The following is a 22,237-nucleotide window of genomic DNA, read 5'->3' as shown; positions in this document are numbered from 1 at the left end:
CGTAAGTGTGTGGCTGTGTACATAGTGAAAAACAGATGAAGGAAGAATGTGAAATGGGTTTTAGTGTGGCTTCATGAAAGAAGTCAAGTTTTAAAGTTTATGCAACTGAAAAACATTATGTTTTAGAGAATATATTACTTCTGCATGATCATAGATAGGATATAGTTCTACATATCAAATAACAAAAAAAAAAAGCTGTTTTCCAGCTTATTGTTGATCTTTCTTTGAGAATCAAGACATTGTTCTCATAAAGCTGAGAGAAACTTAGGTGAAGTTATGCATGTTCAGCTCAGTTTGAAGGTAAATTCAGTTCCAATAGGTACTGCTCAGAAGAAGATTCTGGACAAATTTAATGCATCTTAAAGGAATCACAGTTGGTGAGAATGAGTAAAATAAAACATAGAGTAAGCTAAGTGCATGTTACATTCTCTCACTTTTTGTCATGGCTCTGTAGTTCTCAGCCTCTTTCTATCTCGTTTGGCAGAATTATAGTGCAGGAATATGCTTTTATGAAACATTTTTATATCACTGTGAGTATTGATTGAAATAGGGTCTTACTCTTTGTCAAAGGCTATTTCAAAATCCCTTATGCAAGGCAGCAGGCAGTGAAGAAAGCCTTATCGGCATGTTAACTGATTTGGAAGATTGAGAGAGATTATCAAGGTACATGGAGCTGTAAGAAGTGTTGAATCAACATCACAGTATTTTGTTGTTCACAGATTTAAGCTGAGTCACTCAAGCCTGACAGAAAAAGCTCCTGGCAAAGCTGGATGTCAGATACTTCATCAAGTCTCGTGGGTTCTGGAAAATAAAAATAGATCAGTGAAATAAGGGCCAAGTCCCAGTTTTGAAAAACTATATATAGGCCTTAGGGTGACAGAATAAGTAAAAATACTTGATTTGAAAGGCTTCCTGCTTTTGGAGTAATTTCTGGGCAGGATTTTGGAGATCAGTGCTTCTTAGTAGTTAATTGGTTATAAACATCTCCATTCGCATTCCCTAACAATTGAATTGACTGTCCTTCCTGTTTGGTGTCATAGACCTTCCTGACTTCTCACTCACTTCCAGGAAGCCACCCTTTCTTCCCATCATTGCTTGTGCAGACCGTCCTTTCTTGCACATGATTATCTGGACTACTTTCTTATTCTCCTTGCAGGATCATGGACGGAATCATGAATTCCGACTCCATCCTGATTTTCTTTTACTGAGACCACCCTTGCCTCCCTTTTGTCTTGCAAGTAATCCTTATGGGAGCTAGCGTAACTGCTTAGATAAAAAACGAGTCATAGATATGAGTTTAATTTCTCTCTAGCTTGAAATGATCAGGGATTGTCATGTTCTTGAATGGCAATTCTGAGTGTCATAAACAGACGGCAGAATTGAGATGACAGGATCTCCCATGCTGCTATTGTCTTATTTTAGCTGAACTCAAGCTAAATATAATATTACTGTGGTCACAGATAAATTTATTTATCCTGGTTATTTATTAATGTATTTTAATTTCAAAGGGTTTGTTTAATTTCTGTATATATCAATATTATTCTATAACACAGCTGGACTTCAGTTGTAAGTTGAAACTAGTTGTTTATAAGTTTGTAAGTAAATAATCATCTTTCCTACCACAAGAGAGCATTGTAACCTACAGAGTCAGGCAGACAGAACTCTCGGAAGACTGTAAAACTTATGGAAGATTTTTCTTTGTCAAATATAAAGACATATTTTTTCCTTATATGGGCAGTTGTTGCTTTTTCTAACTATTAAGTAGCTATTAAATGGAAGTGCTTCAGCTTCCTTTTGGGGAGTATTTTATAGCAACTGATACAGTGCTAGGTCATCTTTTAGATTTGACAGTGAGCCAGTATTTTTCTATGATAGTTTTAACCTATTCTTTTACAACTACACAGTTCACTTCTACTGGTGTTTTGAGCCCCTTGCAGTAGATCTTGTCTAAACCTGGAGCTGGAAGGTAGGACACTCATTAGGCTCAATGATATAACTCAAAAATGCCATGAGGAGGAGCAGCAATAATGGTGAGTCTTCTGCAAGCAATAATAGCAGGGGCTCTGATGTGCCACTGATGTGCTGCTGACGTCGGCATGGGATAGGGGAAAGGTCAAAATGATGCTCCCTAAAGAAGCTTGCAGTTGAGGAAGGCAAAATTTATATGATAGCTTTACTGCACGCAAAAAGTGTGGGACCATGTTTGGCATGCGAAACCAGACTACATCTAATCCCAAGTAAACCTCTGTAACTGCATGTAATGGAAATCTGAGGAGTCTCAGCACCAGCTACTTCAGTCTGTTTATCTGCTTCTCTTGCACTGAATTATTTGGTAACGTAGAGGTACCTGTTTGACACAATTCAAATGGCCATAGACTAAGTTACTAACTGCAGCTACTGACTTAATATTTTAAAAACACCTTGAAATATTATTCAAGTATTTCCCCTAAGATTCTGGTCTATATACACAACTTCCACTTCACTGATGAATTGGATGCTTTGTTTATATTTGATAAGTGTATTCAAGACAAATTCATTTCATATCTAGTATATTGTGTCATTCGTATCTCTTTTGCAGAGATACTTAGAACACTAACTATGTGCTTCTAAAGGAAGCTGATATTTTTATTCTTTGTGGAAAAAGGGAATTTACTTTGTCCTGTCACCAAGACAATTCTTGAGTCCCACTTTTCTATGTGTCAGTCGCCTGTGTTAATTCATATGCAGAGCAGTTTTGCAGAATTTCTCTCGAGACACTATGTCTGCTTGTAGAAAAACTAAGCAAAGTTGCAAAAAAGTATAGTCAAATGTTTGAACAAATTCATCTTAAAAGCAATGGTTAAAATCCTAATTCCATTAAGTTAGTTAACTTTAGTAGATCCAGGATTTCACACTGTAGCTTTTCACACTGTAGGATTTCACACTGTATGTACAGGAAATGGCTTGTTAAAAAACAAGCATTGACTATTTTTAACTGTACACAAAGTACTTTTTTTGTTTCTTATTTATATATAGGAAGATTTGGCTCACTGTGCCAGCTTCATTATCTGTTCATATTCCAGCCTCATCTCTTTCAGACTTTCTTCTCTGTAGTGAGCAAGAGACTGGTCGGTTTCTTCCCGGGGATTTGTTTTCATCATTAACCCCAGCTTTAATGATGGTTTAAGCAATCTGACTTACAGTTGACTTGCATATCCAAATGACATAGGACTTTAGTCCTGTGGAAATTTTGTATTGCAAAGACTATTCCACACACTTTACAGTGCAGCAGCCACAGCTGCTGTTCACCCTTCTTTCCCCTAAATATTCCATGTACTCTAGCTAAACAGTTTTCAAAGAAACAGAGGTCCAGGAGAAGCAGGCAAATCTCTTCACCAGTAATGTGATTATAAAATCCAAAAAAGGCTAGAAGGGTAAAATTAAAAAGTAGAAATGCAAGAAATCTGTCTCCAGATCTTTTGATTTGCAGTGTGATAGCTGCAGTCAGGGAAGGCTTCCTTTAATGTCAGTAGATAGTGGAAGTGACCTCAGGCTTTCCAGCTGGATGACACACCACCACCACCACGGGATTATAAGTTTTAAAAAACGCAGAAGAAAAGATAATTAGAAGATTGCAAGGGGTACCGTGGAAAGGAAGTCTCAGTACTCCACTAGTCATCTTGGTCACTTTGAAAAATGTCCAGTTTCTGTAGTGAGAACCATCTATGAGAAAATGAAAGTGCTTCATGTGGGCATATAGAACTGTAGGATCAACTGAACTCTCAAAATTTATCAATTATCAATTCATTACAAGTCAAAAGCCCAAATTTTTACGAGGAAAAAGTAAACAAAAAGGATTTTAAGTGAATGCAGTACCATCTTCTACTCTGTAATGTATAATAGACTAAAATTCGGTCTCTGGTGCCTATTAAAATTGCTGTTGTCCTAATTGTCACAGGTATTTAACACATTAGATAATTGTTGTGGAAGTATTTATGCCTTTCTACGTAAAAGATGGTGCTGGGATGAAAGAAAAGAATAATTCCTATAAATTCCTCAGTTTATAATTCAGTTTTAAATTCCTCAGTTTATGATTCAGTTTTGTGTCATTTCAATAGGTGGGGTTTAGAGGTTTTGTACGTATGTGCACCTTTCATACTGTGTTGAACTGCAATGCTACCTGACATATTTGCCTTGATAACACTAAGGAGATAAACATTTACAAATCATGCATGGCAAGGTCCCTAACCTATCTTTCTTTTTAGTTTAATATGCATACCTCTATGAACTTAGTTTTATTCTTCTTACCTTTAAGAAACAGCAGTGAATGTTATTTCTTTATCTGTGATTCCACAGTGTCACTAACACACTTTTAAAGCCTACGGAGAAATACTGAAAACATATATTGTTATTTCCAGTTCCTTGCTGTACTCTTCTTATCATTCTGAATAATTTAATTAGATATTTCTTTTGTTTCTTGCCTTATAAATAGCTTCATAATAACTACAATACTCTGGACTTCCCACTTTTAAGTTGTACTTGTGTACTTAATTTACCATTGGTGCTGCCCTTCCTTTTATCTTCTATAATTTTTTTTCCATTCTCATTTGTTTTGCTTTCTCTTACTGTGGGAGGCCTGAGACCTCTGCTGTTTACACATAGAATAATTGTAGGAAATGGCATTAATAAGCAGGAGAAAGTCATGTTCCCAAGTCAAAGCTATAAATAATTATGATTACCTTTGATGATACTGTATGACTACAATTACTTTGTCATGGTTAAGATTGCAGACATGCTTAGTTACAACAGTAGGGCAAAATATTTCTTACCTCCTTCTGTAAGTCCTTCATTCAGGAGTATGTAAACTTTTTACACTGGAAAAGAAGTCAGCAGAGATAAGCTCTGTTGAGGAAAGGAACATTTGCTTCCAGTAAGAACTGATAGGAAGTTACTGCTTTGCTTGGTGAAAGGAGCCATAGCAAACTTGCTGAAGGTGTGCTCTTTCCCATTATCAAGATCAGTAATAAAGATGTTAAACAGGATTGAACTCAGTATTGACCCCTGGGGTACACCGGTAGTTAGTGGCTTCCAACTAGACTTCGTGCCACTCATCAGCTCCCTGTGGGACCAGCCTTTCAACCAGTTTTCAGTCCACGTGACTCTCTGCTCCTCCAGCCCATATTTCAACAGCTTCTTCATGAGGATCTTACAGGAGGTAGTTTTGAAAGCCTTACTTAGGCTGCTGAGGTAGACAATACCCACTGCTCTCCTCTCATCTACAGGCCAGTCCTTTCATCATAGAATTTTCTCAAGTTGGTCAAGCATGACTTGCCCTCAGTGAATCCATGCTGACTACTCCTAATGACTTTCTTATCCTTCCTGTGCCTGGAAATGGTTTCCAGGATTAGCTGTACCATCACTTTCCCAGGGATCAAGGTGAGGCTGACCAGCCTGCACCTCCCTGGGTCCTCCTTGAAGACAAGAGTGATATTTTCTTTACTCCAGTCTTCAGGCACTTCTCCCGGTCACCGTGATGGATGAAAGGTTATTGAGAGTGGCCTTGCAGTGACATCAGCCAGCTCCCTCAGCACTCATGGGTGCATCCCATCAGGGCCCATGGACTTATGTATGTCCATTTTGCTTAAGTATTCCCTGACCAGATCCTCTTCCACCAAGGGCACATCTTCCTTGCTCCAGACTTTCTCCCTGGTCTTTGGGCCTGGGATTCCTGAAGGCCGGTCTTGCTAGTCAAGACTGAGGTGAAGGTGGCATTCATCCTGTCCCATCACCCCAGGCCCTTTGCTTATCCATCCCGTTCACTACTCCCTCACAGCATTGCTTGTGACTCTCTCCCTAGGTCTTTATTCCTAGCTGAAAGCTCTCCTTACCAGGTCAGCCATCCAGTTCTCAAACATAGCTTTGCCCCACTTAGCACGGTGGATCCCATCTCTCTGAGAAGACGCTGATCTGTAAACATGGTCCCATGGTCATAGAACCCAAAACTCTGTCACCAACACCAGCTCTACAGCCAATTATTGACCTGTACTATCAGTGCCCTCCTCTTCATACCCTTTTCCCTCACCAGAAGGATTGAGGGCACCACCTGGGCCCCCATGCCGTTGACTACTGCCCCCAGAGCTCCGTAGTCACTTTTGACTCTCCAGGTAGCCTGTGGAAGTATTACTGATGGCCCCATGGAAGAACAACAGGGAGTAGCAGTCAGAGAGTTGAACAAGCTTCGACGGTCCCTCCACAACATCATGGATCAGGCACCCAGCAGTCAGCAAACCTCTCAATGAAAGGTCACGTCAGCAGATGGATGCCTCTGTCCCCCGCAGCAGAGAGTTGCCCATTACGATCACTCACCACTTGTTCCTGGTGGTCTTGCATGGTTTAGGGTCAGGTGGTCCAGGTCCTTTATTTGAAGGCACATCTAGCTCCTCTTCCACTCTGAGGGTGGTGAACCTGTTTTGTGGTTGTAAACCCTAAGGTAGGGCAGGAGCATTCCTGTTGGCGGCAGAAGTCATGAGCTTCATCTTCTCCAGAGGCTGCTCTTACCTTAATACTAGGCGTACACACTGCCTGCATCTCTACTGCCGGTGGAGTCTGGGGGTCTTCGAGCTGTTGCATCTCAGAGAAGATCCTGTCATCTCCCTTTTGTCTTCTCTGATGCTGTGTAGCCTGCTTGCTTCCTCCTGTAACTCCTCCTCCACTTGACGGCACAGCTCCTCCAAGACAGCACTGGAGGACAGAGGGCCATTGCTCCTGGCATCAGAGAGAGGCCCCAGTACTCCCTGCAGCCTGGGTCTTGGAGGGCTGCATCCACCATCCAAAGCTCTGTCTGTATGGAAGCTTTTACTTTAAGCATTAAGATGTCTCTCTTGTCCTACAGTATCAATGACCTTTCCAATGTGTCCTGTTATTAAATATCTTAGCTTAAGATCCAAAATAATTAAAACTAAACCCTCCATCTTTCAAGTTAATGTTTCATCACCTCCTTGCAAATAATGCTGTGGGCAACTCATGATGAGGTCTTGGCAGTCTCTGATGTGCTACAAGGACTGTATATGGGATGTTATACTTTGAAGCACTAATTGTCAGTACACACTTGCTGAACTTTCTGTAGGTTACGGTTGGTATTGTATTCAAGTTGACAGTGGAAATTCGCAAAATTACAACCACATAGCTCAGCAGCTTTTTTAGAATTGTCTAGAGTTTTTAGTACTTATGCTGAAATTCCATAAATGGCATGCTTTTGGTAGCAGCAAAGTTCACATCAGCTCAATATTTTGAATAGAGGGACTGCATTACAGTAAAGATGCAGTAGATACAGGCTTTGGTGCAAATAATATAGGCAATGTAGCAGTGAAGTTTTGTTGTTTTGCCCATTATTAAACTTATTTTAAAAGCTTTTTTTCAAAAATTATTGCTCTCCAGTTATCAATTAATTAGCAGCTAGCAACCAGTTACCTGATTTATTTTATCATGTGATACCAAAATGCCATCTTAAATTGGTCTATACCAGTTCCTGTGCATTCTACTTTAAACTGAAATAAATGTACAGTAAAAGTAGATCTGTAGAGCTGTTTTGCTGTGAGCTGCTGGGAATTCGTGTTATAAGTGGAAAAAAATATATACTTCAAAGCTTTTTTATAAGATACAGAGTTTGCATGTATGTGACTGGTTGAAAAACTCATCTTTTCATATATGATAACATGAACAAATGCACTCATTCAGAAAAGGAATGCTTCTTGGGGTCATTCCTACTTTGCCTACTACATTTTTGTTGTGTACTATATACCTGATAATATAATAATAGATTATTATATGTCAGATCCAGGCCATCTGACAAGTTGAACATTTATTTTAAATCAGTAAAAAGTTGTATTAGCTTATTTAGTCCATCTCTTTGAAACTGACATTGGTCTGTACACCTGGTTTTGATTTTTTAAGTAACTGCATTATTAAAATAGAATTTCTTAATTTTCCTCGGCAGCTTTCTCACAATCTAGTAGATAATGAACTTCTATTTTCCTATGCTCAATTTAATTCCATTACTTGTATTTAATCAGAGTCCATACCTGTTTTGTTTCTGTTTTCTTTCCACATGATTGCTTAGTAGTATTTGTATTTTACTGAATGTCTGTATTTAGGCTTAATTTTACAAAATACAGTAATTTCTGTTTTACAGGTTAAGTCTAATTTGTTGTTTCCAACTAACATTTCTCCTCTCTTTCCTCTCTTTCCTCTCTTTCCTCTCTTTCCTTTCTTTCATTCCTTTAATTCCTTTCGTTCCTTTCATTCCTTTCTTTCTTTCTTTCCCCTTACTGTTGTTTGCAGCAGCTCCTAATTTGATATCATCTGGAGATTTAATTAAGTTGCTATTTGACTTTTCCTTCAAATCATTAACAAAGCTGCTAAATGAAAACAGGCAACATCAGTGCATTGCCATGTATTGTAACACTTTCTCTTCTCTTTTAAGAAATTTTGTACCCATAATCTCTTTATGCAGGAAGATTTTAGGAGTTCAGCAAATGATCAGCTAAACTTTGCTTATTTTATAACCTTTGTCCACAGCAAATGCTAAAATAAATGTAACATGTTAAATAGCAAAGAGGATCCTGTGTATCTACAGTGTAGTGCTAGAATGGTTTTGTATGTTGAAATATTTCAGAATAATAGCCAGGTATAGTAAATCCATAGCTTTGCAATAGTTTTGTAATAGTTCATTGTATTCCTGTCTTTAGATTAAGCACAGGAGAGTGTTTCCTGCACCTCCAATAAACTTCTGAGATCTCAGAGGACACGGGAGCACTCCAGATCCATAGGCAATCAACACTGTACATGAGTGAGCACGCTTCAACAGAGACAGATAACAGCCAGAGGCAGGGTGGCTTCTCCTCAATATAGAAGTCTGGATTTTCGAGGGGAAGGACAGACATAACAGATGACTTCATGAGATAGCATGAAATTTTAATAGGAGAAAAAGGATGGAGTTCAGTAGGTGATGAACTCAGAGCTCCTGGGCTTATTAACACGTGTTCCTTGATTCTTCCCAGCTATAAAATCTTACCATGATGAACATGCATGTACATGTGAGTTCTTCCAGTTTCCAAAAGCTATGGTAGTCCTGTCACATCTGCTGCTATCAATATGAGATGTAATCATGATCCTTAATTAGCACACTGTCATCTCATGGTTCTTCCACATTTTCTACTTCAGGTACCCCACCCAAATTGTCAAAATCCCATCCCTTTCTTCTTCCTCCTAGCAACAAAAAGGGGGAGAGATGTTCAATTTATTTCCTAACTTGTTAATTTACAGAAAATTAATAGGTCATTTTATTCCTTTCAATTTCTACACATAATTCTCTACAACGTATTAGCCACATAAAATTTCTTATATGTATTTCTGTAAGCTAACTGCAAATCTTAGTTAGGTGTCTAGGACAATTAGTAAATTATTACTCATCTTCATTTTTATTCATCTTTGCTTTAGATTCTTTTATGACAGTTACAAAACAGACTATTTTTAGAATACTAAAATATCTTAACATGCCAGTAATCATTTGTTGATAATCTTTAATTAAAAGTAGAGAGAGATCGTAAGGTACAAATTACAAAATGTTTTTTACTCTGATTAGAAAATTATGAATTAGTGAACTATTATTACGTATCTTTGTCAAACTGGTTTCCATTGCTAAGAATGCTTAGCTAGCATATGCTACCTGTGCCATCCATTTAATTTTTTCCCTTCTTAAGTAAGAAACACCCACAGTGTAATAATTGCTTTAAATTGTGGTTGATTCTTCTCTCTCTCTTTTTTACTGGTTTTCTTTATGACTTTCTCTTAAAAATTCAAGAGATTGGGGGTTTTTTTCATGTTCTAGCCACAAAGCTTAGGACTACAACATAACCCTCTTGTTTTCACTATTTGATTCTACTACTTCTCTGCTCTGTCTTTTCCTCCTGAGTTGTAATCAGACCTGATTTACTTGATTTCTTTCTTAGTCTTTTGTACCTTAATTATGCTGGATGCTTTTTTTCTTTGCACCCTGATTATTAGCTTTTCGTTTTTTAACTTCATTAAATAAAGTGTCTTGGGATCTAGTGCCTATATAATACTTTATCTACTAAAAACCCATGAACTTTAGTCCATTCTTATCTGTTACTTTTGAAATCTTAATCCATGCCTGTCTGCTGGTAGGAGCAGAAGTAGATCTAAGTGATAGGAATGCATTTAGAGCTAACTTGAACTATTCCAGAATACAACATTGTTGGTATTAGCTGTTGAAAAAGCAGTACTGGCTAAATTGTTGCCTGTGTCAGCTGAACTTTGATATGCACCAGCTGTAAGTCCTTAATTCTAACCTGAGAAGAGAGAGAAAGATTTTAAAATATTTCCTTTTTTCACTGAGGCCTGAAAAGCCCTGCAAATACTATACTATTGTGCTAATTCATTTTATTCTAATGAAAAAAGTGGAAAAGACTAGCCTGTATTATAATTATGCTTATAAATTTCTTGGTTCCTTGGGCACTTGCAGTGCTTGTGTCTACTTCTTATGCTCTGCTTTTCATTATTAGTCTGCAACTGTTTTTTAAACTTAATATGACACATAATAATATTAACACTAGAAAATGGTGTTGTTTAATAAAATAAGAAATTTATTTTCTAAAAAACTTAATCATCAGAAAGTCAGCACTAGAAGCTACTCTGCTTTAGACACTTTAAATTCAGCATGCAAGCTTTTCTATCACTGATGTATAATGGACAAGTGAATACGATCTTTGACCATATCTGGTCTGCCTCTTCAGATGTTACCAAGTTTGTAAACAAGTTAAACCAGGATTTAATGCCTCTGTAGAGAGAAATCAATGATATTTTGACATTATACTATAGAGTAGAATAAGGAAGAGATTAATTCAGAACTAAATTCAGAATTAAGAACTAAATTGAAGTGTCCTCCTTGTATAAAAGGGCAAGGATAGTTACTGTAGGAAGTTTTGTGTCGTGTCATCACACAGGTTGAATAACACCATGATATTATCACAAAAAATACGCTTGTTAGTACAATTGTATGCTCTATTGTTGTGTTTCATTTTAGTTGCTTCTGTGAATGATACAGTACTTGTGGAAATTTTTGCTTGAAAATGGTATTTGCTTTACTATGAATAGTACAGTCTACTTGTATGACTGATTTTGGAAACGGAAGACATCTGTGATTGTGAATTAAGTCCACTGCAGCTTTCTTGAGCACAAAATGTAAACTTAAGTTCTGGTCCATCTTGGATAATTATCCATCTTGGATAATTACTTTTTGGACACTTAATTTCCCCTATAATTCAGTTAGTACCAAATAGATTTTTAAGGAATATTAAAAATCATATGTGTATCATAAATGTATCCATATTTGTGCTTCTTATGTTCTGTAACGTTTCTATCAAAAACTTCAAGAGCACAGGAGTAGTTGCATGGGATCGAGCAGTGGTATTATTCCTGTGTGTGTCATGTCATTGGGGATTTCTGGAAGATGTTTTCCACTTTCCAGTTGCCCTAATATTGTAGGTTTTCCATAAAGTTACTTATCATCCAGTCCTAGGACTATCCAGACCCTTAGTTTTTGTTAAGACTATCACTAGGATTGTTTTTTGTAAGTTTTTCTTCTAGAGTTCACTCTTTATGAGAAGTGAGGAGGCTGAATAGGTTACTGTGCAGTTCTACAAACTTAATTTGCAAAGGGCTTTCTCATGGCTATAAAATGTATGCTATGTAAATCTTTGATTCCCATAACTTTAGAAAGTAAAAAGCAGCTACCTATAGAAGGTTCAGAATTACTATCAAAGTGCAGGGAGTAATAATGTACTCTATTGAGTTAATCACATTGGACAGAGATAAGGTAAGCTTTCCTGCCAAACAAATGAAATAAATCGGCACACAAAAGGAACTGAATTGCAAACCTTTGTTTCAAGATAAAAATGAAGTAGAAGGGAAAAAAAAAATTAGACATTCATAAGTCTCACAGCGGGAAGCCATTGTGCAGCAGGAAAACCATGATACGATTCCCATCATAGAAACATGGTGGGATGACTTGCACAACTGGAGTGCTGCAGTGGATGGCTATATACTCTTCAGAAAGGATATGCAAGGAAGGCAAGGCAGTGGGGTAGCCCTGTATGTTAGGGAGTGTTTTGACTGTCTAGAGCTTAATGATGGTGACAATAGGGTTGAGTGTTTATGGGTAAGAATCGGGGGGAAGGCCAACAAGGCAGATATCATGGTGGGAGTCTGTTATAGACCACCCAACCAGGATGAAGAGGCAGACAAAATATTCTATAAGCAGCTGGGAGAAGTGTCACAATGGCTAGCTCTTGTTCTTGTGGGAGACTTCAACTTACCAGATGTCTGCTGGATATACAATGTAGCAGAGAGGAAACAATCTAGGAGGTTCCTGGAGTGTGTGGAAGATAACTTCTTGACGCAGCTGGTGAGGGAGCCAACTAGGGAAGGTGCCACGCTGGACCTGCTGTTTGTGAACAGAGAAGGACTTGTGGGTGATGTGATGATTGGAGGCTGTCTTGGGCATAGCGATCATGAAATGGTAGAGTTTTCAGTTCTTGGAGAAGTAAGGAGTTGGGTCAGCAGAACTGCCACCTTGGACTTCTGGAGGGCAGACTTTGTCCTGTTTAGGGGCCTGGTTGACAGAGTCCCTTGGGAGGCAGTCCTGAAGGGCAAAGGAGTCCAGGAAGGCTGGACATTCTTCAAGAAGGAAATCTTAAAGGCACAGGAGCAGGCTGTCCCCATGTGCCAAAAGACGAGCTGGCAGGGAAGAAGACTGGCCTGGCTGAACAGAGAGCTTTGGCTGGAACTCAGGAAAAAAAAAAGAGAGTTTATGACCTTTGGAAGAAGGGGCAGGCAACTCAGGAGGACTAGAAGGATGTTGTGAGGTTATGCAGGGAGAAAATTACAAGGGCCAAAACCCAACTAGAACTTACTCAGGCTACTGCCATACAAGACAAGAAAAAATGTTTCTATAAATACGTTAGCAACAAATGGAGGGCTAAGGAGAATCTCCATCCTTTATTGGATATGGGGCAAAAATAGTGCCAAAGGATGAGGAAAAGGCTGAGGTACTTAATGCCTTCTTTGCTTCAGTCTTTAATAGTCAGACCAGTTGTTCCTGGGGTGCCCACCCCCCTGAGCTGGAAGACAGGGACAGGGAGCAGAATGAAGCCCCCATAATCGAAGGGGAAATGGTTAGCGACCTGCTACACCACATAGACACACACAAGTCTATGGGGCCAGATGGGATCCACCCAAGGGTACTGAGGGAGCTGGTAGAAGTGCTCACCAAGCCACTTTCCATCATCTGTCAGCAGTGCTGGCTAACCAGGGAGGTCCCAGTTGACTGGAAGTTTGCAAATGTGATGCCCATCTACAAGAAGGGTCGGAAGGAGGATCCGGGGAACTACAGGCCTGTCAGCCTGACCTCGGTGCTGGACAAGGTTATGGAGCAGATCGTCCTGAGTGCCATCACGCGGCACGTACAGGACAACCAGGGGATCAGGTGCAGTCAGCATGGGTTTATGAAAGGCAGGTCCTGCTTGACTAACCTGATCTCCTTCTATGACAAGGTGAGGTGCTTAGTGGATGAGGGAAAGGCTGTGGATGTTGTCTACCTGGACTTTAGTAAGGCCGTTGACATGGTTTCCCACAGCATTCTCCTGGAGAAACTGACTGCTCATGGCTTGGACAAGTATACTCTTCACTGGGTAAAACACTGGCTGGATGGCCAGCCCCAAAGAGTTGTGGTGAATGGAGTTAAATCCAGTTGGCAGACAGTCACAAGTGGTGTTCCCCAGGGCCAGTTCTGTTTAATGTCTTTATCAGTGATCTGGACAAGGGGGATCGAGTGCACCCTCAGTAAGTTTGCAGATGACACCAAGTTGGGTGGAAGTGTTGATCTGCTGGAGGGCAATAAGGCCCTACAGAGGGATCTGGACAGGCTGGATCGATGGGCCAAGGCCAACTGTATGAGGTTCCACAAGGCTCAGTGCCGGGTCCTGCACTTGGGTTACAACAACCCCGTGCAACGCTACAGGCTTGGGGAAGAGTGGCTGGAGAGCTGCCTGGCTGAAAAGGACCTAGGGATGCTGGTCGACAGCCAGCTGAACATGAGCCAGCAGTGTGCCCAGGTGGCCAAGAAGGCCAATAGCATCCTGGCTTGAAATAGTGTGGCCAGCAGGACTAGGGAAGTGATCGTCCTCCTGCACTTGGCACTGGTGAGGCCGCACCTTGAGTACTGTGTACAGTTTTGGGCCCCTCACTACAAAAAGGACATGGAGATGCTGGAGCGTGTCCCAAGAAGGGCAACAAAGCTGCTGAAGGGTCTGGAGCACAAGTCTTACAAGGATCAGCTGAGGGAACTGGGGTTGTTTAGTCTGGAGAAGAGGAGGCTGAGGGGAGACCTAATCACGCTCTACAGCTACCTGAAAGGAGGTTGTAGTGAGCTGGGGTTGGCCTCTTTCCCCAAGTAACAAGCGATAGGACAAGAGGAGATGGCTGCAAGTGGTGCCAGGGGAGGTTCAGACTGGATACCAGGAAAAATTTCTTCACTTAAAGGGTTGTCAAGCATTGGAAGAGGCTGCCCAGGGAAGTGGTTGAGTCCCCATCCCTGGAGGTATTTAAAAGACGGGTAGATGTGGTGCTTAGGGACGTGGTTTAGTGGTGGGCTTGGCAGTGTTAGGTTAATGGTTGGACTTGATGATCTTAAAGGTCTTTTCCAACCTAAATGATTCTATGATTCTATGTATTCAGCAGTGCACAGGAAAAATGGGTTATAAAAATCTACAGGATTAGGAATATCCTGCAAGGAAGACCATTACAGACTCAAATGACTATGATGCAGTTTTCATCAAAATAATTGTTCAGCAAAATACAGATAATAACTATTACATTCTAAAAAAGCTGAGAAACAATGCAGATGAAAAACATTTAGATGCTGCTGATAGGAATGTTTCTGTCCCAGAAGGAGGCATTGTGAAGAAAACCTCAGAAGCAGGAAGAGATGGGAGGAATAGATGATGTATCAATTTATTCCTTCATTTCTGTATTTATAGTCTACTGCTTGGATTCTCTTCAGGAACTGCTCATTGTCTGCTATGCCCATCTTTATCTCTTTTAAAATAGCTGGTACAGAAACCTTGTGCTACTAGGAAAATGGAGGACACATAGTAACTTACCTGAATAAAACTCAAAGAAGATAAAAGTTTTAGAACTTGTCAGTAGATCTGTATAGTCCCTTGAGCCATCTCTGGGCTGCAAACAATAAGTTTACAATTGCTTAATTTTCCTCTGTTATTACCTCTGTAGGTGACAAGTGCTATATAATGTGTGACAGCAACCTGGGTTTCTTCCTAGTAAAAATGTAGCCAGAGCAGGCAGGTGAGAAGGCTCCAAGATGCAGGAGAGACCTTGTTGCTCTTCCGAGCAGGAATCTGGATCAGCTCAACTCCCTTACATATAGAATTACCAATCTTGTTTTTTAAAAAAATACTGCATCACTTAAAAAAGCAAAACATTCAGAAAATAGAAAGCTTGGGTTTCTTTTTATTCCTTTTTTATCTCCAAACTCATTTCCAGGCTCTTCTTCACAGTCATCCATCTTAGGCTGTTTCTTTTTTAATGAAAATTGATATGCATACTTAACACAGTTATTCAACTCTAAGAACTAGACTTCCTTATATCAAACACCAAGTATTAGGAGACCAGAACTACAATTGTGAGAAGCGGTAACATTATATAGCATGTGTGCTTCACTTTTGTACCTCCAAAGGGACACTTTGTGGCCTTTGAGTTATGAGTGATCTCTGTCATGGTCAAGAAGTAAAACAAAAAGTTTGACTCTGAAACATAAACATATTGGGGAAAATATTCTGTTCAAAGTCCTAGAGCCAGTATTGCTACTCCTCTACAAAAGTAATTAAATAAGGTGTCTAACTTAGTATGCCCAATATTTGTACCTACCTCAAGGTATACCTTACTGTAATTGTGTGTTCAGTAGTAACTGGCCATTTTGCAGGCTGTAAAAAGGAATATAATCCACTTATTCTTATACTATACTTCTACATCAGAAATGACTGTACAATAAGTAAACTTTTTATCTGACTTTATACTTTAATTTTATTTTCAAGTATGTGTATGTGAAGGCATTTGCAGTAACAAACTGTGGTACAGAAAATGTGAATATATGTGAATATATGTGAATAATAAGAAGTTTCTTCTTGCTGTGTTTGTACAGTCTAGGAAAGCTGCCACCTGTACAAAAAATGTAGCTGTAGGAATGTAAATAGCATGAATGTTTGTGGGGTGGGACTGAGGATTAAGTTCACTGCAAGTGGTGGTTTCCTTACTGAGCTGTGCAGTCCTCAACAGGTGAAGATGCTTTGTCCTCATGAACCAAATGCATCCCACTCTGCAGTTCTGAATAGGATGCCGTGGCTTTCTGTCATCTACTACTGTGACCCATGCCACAATATACCATATATTGAGGAAAGCACTTAGAGAAAATCAGGGACATAACAGTTACCCAGTATGTTTTTTTGAGGGTGGGGATGACAATAACAATGCATAGATGTTTGGAATTTTGAATAGGAACACTGTGATCCTCAACAGTGTGTTTATCCTTATGGCATTTTTAAAAACACTTAACAACTCCTCCCAGTATCTAAGGAGCATATTTTATGTTTAAACATTGTTTTGTTATTTTTGAGAAATCTGACATGTATGAATAGATTCTTTGTTTATCAACTTACCAACCAATTTTTAGTTAGAGCATGTTATACAGTATTAAAGTAATTTAGGTGCTTAAGCTTTATTGGGCTTTTATATTTTTTCTGTTTTCTTTGGTGTTTATTACTGGAAGTTTGCCTTTTGATTAATGTGATCTTACTCACATTAGTTCACAGGAATATGTTCACCAAGTTGCTATAAAGCATTTTATGTGATAGCTCTTAGTATCATGACAATGAGAGTGAGCAGTGAAGTGCAGACGATTTCTGGAATGTAGGATACGTCTTACTCTTAGAGGTGGAGGAAATAAAGGTTCTGTGGAAAAAATGCATTTTTAGATACAAGATAGTTTCTGTGCTTGTGTTCAGCTACTGAATACAATTATTTGGGGTTTGTTTTGTTACTCTTTTCCTTTTGAGTTCTTTTTGCAAAATTTTTAAGTCCTTCATCTGAAAATTGCAGAGTGCTTTAGAGGGAGTAATTGAATGTCACTAATGCTGTGAGGTGAGAAAATTTACTCATTTTATAGTTGCGAAGAACTGAGCAATATCCAAAACTACAGATAGCAAGCAGACCACCTGACGTTATTGAGAAATCACTGCTGCATCTAGCTTGGACTTTCTCTGGTTTCCTAGCAGTGTTCATCTGTGAAGATGAAGATGGACTTGCATTGTAAGAGGAACTGAGAGAAAATATTAGCATTGTAGTTAATATTGCGAATTAGTATTCGTAATGTGATAGGTAAAATAATATGAAGAAATGAGTAAACAACGTATAAAGGGGGAAGACAACATAGAAGGCATGGAAGGATGTGCTCCTGACTCTCTGATATTTTCCCAGTCTGTTATTAGGCACATACTATTTGCTGTGTTCTTCACATGTAGCAAAAGTAGCAGCATATGTATATCAGGAAAGTTCTGAAATAGGTGTGCTTTGGTTTAGACACCACTGGAAATTACCTCAGGTGTTTGAAAGAGAGGTAGTGTCTTATAGTCCACAAAAAACAACAGTTTGACTTGTAGACTTTTTTGATCAGGTAATAGACTATTTTCATTGAATTAAATGTGCAGAGGAGATAAACTGATCCTGTTCACTAATTAATTACTTGCTTTTATCACCTAAGAGTGTTTTAACTGCATGATCCAGGGAGGGGATATAAAATGGCTAATTAGTTCAGTGAGGCAGTCTGTCCTGCTGGTTTAGTAATGAAGAGTTTACTCTCTTGTTTTGATTTGCTTTAATTGATGGAATTCCATTGAAATACTAGGTATTACTTGCTGTGTAGTTCTTTTGAGGTGGTGGAAGGAAACAGGGAGGGGGTATAAGAGTGTCCTTAGAGAAAAGTTTATGAAGTTTATGTCTTTACTGACGGACATGAATCCCGGTGGTAGCGACTCCCAGCACAGAGAAATTGCCTCTACTTCCTCTTTAACTGGCTATTGGATTTTTAGCAAAAGCCTTACAAGCTATCTCTTCTTTCAGCATATTCAACCCATATTAGTGATTCCTAGTCAATATCCTGTTTGCGTTTATAGGGACTGAACAGCAGTGCTTAAAAATGAAATTTCCAATTTACATACTAATTTTGTCCTTAGTAGTTGGGGGGAAGGTACTTTGTTTCTAATAGCACTAGAAACTTACATAATCTTGGTATTAAATAGTGAGAGTCAGCTTTTCTTTTACTAATGAACTTGTTCCGTAGCAGCGTAGTGGGATTCATGCCCAATTTGTACAGCTTTCACAATGTGAAATAAAGAATCTTTTCTTGTTTTCTGTGTTAAAGACAAATACTGATTTTATGGAATTACTGCAGCAAGTAGCAAATGCTTTATGAGAAAAATACCCAGTGCTCCCCGCAAAGAGAGACCCCTAATTCCATGCAATTATATCTCTACTTCTTCAGGATATTGGCTTTAGGGAGCATTAAGGAGGAGGAAGAGAAAACACGTACTTGGTTTTTTTAAGGAAAAGGAGACAAGTAGAGCATAGTTGATTTTGGTTTGTTTTTTTTTTTATTTTTAAAAAGGCCATCTAGAAAGCGTCGTGATTTACTACAAATATTTAACACTGAAGTTATCTGTAATATTGACTCCTCATAGTTGTTTTCAGTCATCAGCCCTATATATTTACGTTGTCTTGTTTTCCCTCACTCATGTCATCTATCATACATACTTGAATGAAACCCCATTTTTTTTTTTTTTTCAGATTCTGGCTATAAATTCTGTAATAAATCACAGTGACCAAAATGCATTTTTGGTAGTTTTCTCTTGTATCTAGACTGAAAAATACGAACATCTTTTTAAAGGAGGCTGTCAGACATGAGGAGAAGCAGTGAAGAAATTGTTTGAAAAATCTTGAAAAATCTTAACAAAATCCTCAGAATAAAAGCAAAAAAAAGCTTGATGTAGCTATACCTTCAATGGAACAATGTTTTTAAAAATGCTTTTAAGCATGCAAATACATATAAAGAAATCTGGAAAATTCAGCAACTGAGGATATGAAACATAAAATGACAGCAGAAATGCTGAAAAGATACTCTAACTTTCAGGACATTTATGAACCTGAGGAATGACATAATAAATGTTAGTCAAATAGACATTGGAAAGAAATTAGAAGTAACAGAACAAGGAAAAAAAAGAACCTGAAAAATACATCCACAGTGGATATAACTGCAGAATCTGAAGTGGCTGGTGGTGGAGCACTGAGAATGAAATTGTACTCATACTGTTTCACCCCACTGAATGGGAAGTTATTAAAAGTACAAAGCAACAGAGCTTTTGGCTTGATTTAGCATGATTTTAAATATCACTGGATCTGCTAAACATTGTTGACTTCTATGTACTTTATGAACCAACTCCTCACAAGAATTGTGAAAAGAAAACTAAGTGCCTGAGAGGGGGATTACAAAAGTCCTTTAAAAAGACTATGACTAAAGTGAAGGAAAAAGGGAAAGAAAAGTTCCTATCTAAAGTATTTTCTAAATAAGTGAGAGAAAGAACCTACCTTACACATAAGAAAGGAAAAAAAGCAAATCTGCTTAAGTCAGAAGTAAACATATTAAGCACTCAAAAGGCTTTATTAACACAAATTGTGTATTAAAAGTAATGCATAGTATTATAGCTTCAAAAATGTGAGAGTTTTAGCTAAAAGCAGAAAAAGGTGTTAATACTGTGAGACTCGTAACCAGCACTACTACATTTACTTTGCTATTTGTAGCTTTATTAGTAAGTTAAGTTTTATCATAATACATCTTTTTCTATCTTATTGTTAATAGCTCGGCACTCACTATTTCATAAAATTTGATTGATATTCTGTGGAAGATGGCAATGAAAATGCTTCTCTATTCAATACAAACTGAGAGAAAAAGAAAGAAGCAATTTGCCTGGAAAGATTGATGGTGGACTTGACAGTTGTGTCCACCCGCACAAGTTGTGGGCCATTAGCTAACCACTGGCCCATGATTCCTCCCTTGGCACTTGTGTGCAGCATGGCAGTTTGAATAGTATCATTCTGCAACCCACTGCCAGCTAACAGACAGCTTGAAAACCACTGTTTCATGAAGCAAAGGCTTTGTGTGTCTGTGGTCTTTCAGAAAACCTAGTGCTAATTTATGCATATCCTGAACACAGTATCATAATCTTTACCAGCTTTCTCGAATACCAGTTTTTCATGGAAATATTTTTGTAAATTTTCAGTAATGATGAAAAACACTTCCTCTAGATGACTCTGAAAGAAAAAGAAAACTGTCACATACAAAACAGATAAAAATTATGTAACTGAGTGTAATCTTTGTTTACAAGCGTCATACTGTGTACTATTTATGATACATTTTCCCTAATAATCAGATTTATGTATGAGGCATAAACCTAAGACAGCTCAGTATATAGCTTTTTCTTAATCTGACTCAGAACATGTTTAAATGCTAGGTCAGACTCAGGCAGGAAGATGTCCATGACTTTAATTAACTCTGTAAATTTTCTTTGAGATATGACCTCATTACTTTTTCCACTCCTTATGTGCATCTGTCACAAAGTCTAGACTGTATTGTGTAAAACAATAAAAACCATAATTACTAAAGTACGATTGGAACCTAAGCCATAAATTCTTGAAGTTTCATGGTGATGCTTTTTACAGACTTGAGTATAAGCAATAACAATTTTATTTTGTTTTGCAGCTCTCCTACTTTCACCAAACAATACCACATGTTAACATCCGACTATGTAACATAGTGCAAACTGAGCTGTTTTATATATTTGTGTGTATCTTCAGCTGGAGACTGTGACTTCAGACTTGTTTTTAAGTGGTCCATCTTCTCTAATTGCAAGAATAACTGCATTTATATCACTGTAGCACCAAGCTCAAGAGCCATAAATATTCTTAGGGGCAGAAAAGTTGTGCGAGTCAAATATGCTAAAATTCTTAAGTTATAGTATTTACACTCAAACACAGGCTCTGTCTACATATCAAATAATGTAGTGCAGTATCAATATGGGTCAGTTGATCAAAGTAGTTGTAGATATACAAGCTTTAGCGTCCTTATATATGGCTCAAGACTTTTACTTTAGACTAAATATAGTTCAGTCCTTTGTCATGAATGTCCCCACCATGCATAGTATTTGAAGCTGTTTGTCATTGGTTCAGACCTTTCTTTCTGCATTAGCTGTAGAAACAAATTTGGTGCATTCTGTGGGCAGAGTTCTAGGTTATTTTTTTCCAAGCTAGGTTCTAGGTTAGTTTTTTCCACCAAAATCATTGTTCAAAACCAATGAATGTGCATTAAGTGCTTAGGGGATTCACTTCAAAATTATGCTACAGCTCGAATCCAAAACATTAAAGCTAATGTAGTTATTCTGGAATACACATGTAAGACAAGCCATTTGTGAGCATATTAGCTATCTAAGCTGAAAACAAACATTGTAAATTTAGTTTAAAAAATACTTTGCCATGACATTCCTAATGTTATAGAGTTAATTCTGTTGCCTAATGTTTTTCTGCCTTCAAAAATTTCCTGTATTTTATTACATTAAGATGGGAATAATAATATATATTTTATTATGTAGTATTTTAATACATTGTGAAACAATGAAATGTAGTATACATATGGTATGTTAATAGTGTATTATTAGCATGTACTATTATTCCAAATGTATGCTGTAGAGAAGCCACAGTAGGTCTTTTATCAGGTATTACTACAGGCTGCCTCCTAATCTGAAAAAAACATGTTTGAGATAGAGAGAGGGAAAGGAAGGTTGTTGATTTTCTGAGCTTCTCATCCATCACTGAGCCAAAATTCCTTTTCCTGTTATACTGAGTAGCTTTTTATTTTTGATGGAAACTCTAATGCTAAGATAAGATGGGCAGAGAGAAGATGGAACCAGTTCTCTGGTTTCTCAGTTTCTTTCACAATTATGGAAACATGTTTCAGGGTGCTTCTTTTCTGTTTCATTTTGCATGAAATCTGATTTGTTAA

At 38.2% G+C, this 22,237-nt stretch overlaps 1 protein-coding gene across 6 annotated transcripts in view; it reads left to right on the top strand.

Moving 5' to 3' along the window:
- The window catches only part of FER (FER tyrosine kinase), a 202,338-nt gene that overhangs the window by 162,637 nt on the left and 17,464 nt on the right, over positions 1–22,237 (top strand). Inside the window, exon 18 of one of the 6 annotated variants that reach the window (XM_087741587.1) lies at positions 720–853. The exons of the other annotated variants lie outside the window; for them this stretch is intronic. Within the exon in view, the coding sequence (XP_087597713.1) occupies positions 720–831 (112 nt within the window). The 3' untranslated portion in view covers positions 832–853. Of the gene's footprint in view, positions 1–719; positions 854–22,237 lie in introns of those variants that run through there. 6 annotated transcript variants of the gene reach the window in all.

The sequence above is a fragment of the Nipponia nippon genome, unplaced genomic scaffold (genome assembly GCF_047370975.1).
Source record: "Nipponia nippon isolate SJK-2023a ecotype South Korea unplaced genomic scaffold, ASM4737097v1 scaffold_8, whole genome shotgun sequence".
Lineage (NCBI taxonomy): Eukaryota > Metazoa > Chordata > Aves > Pelecaniformes > Threskiornithidae > Nipponia > Nipponia nippon.
Note: the sequence above shows the minus strand (reverse complement) of the source record. Positions and strands in the feature narration are given on the sequence as shown.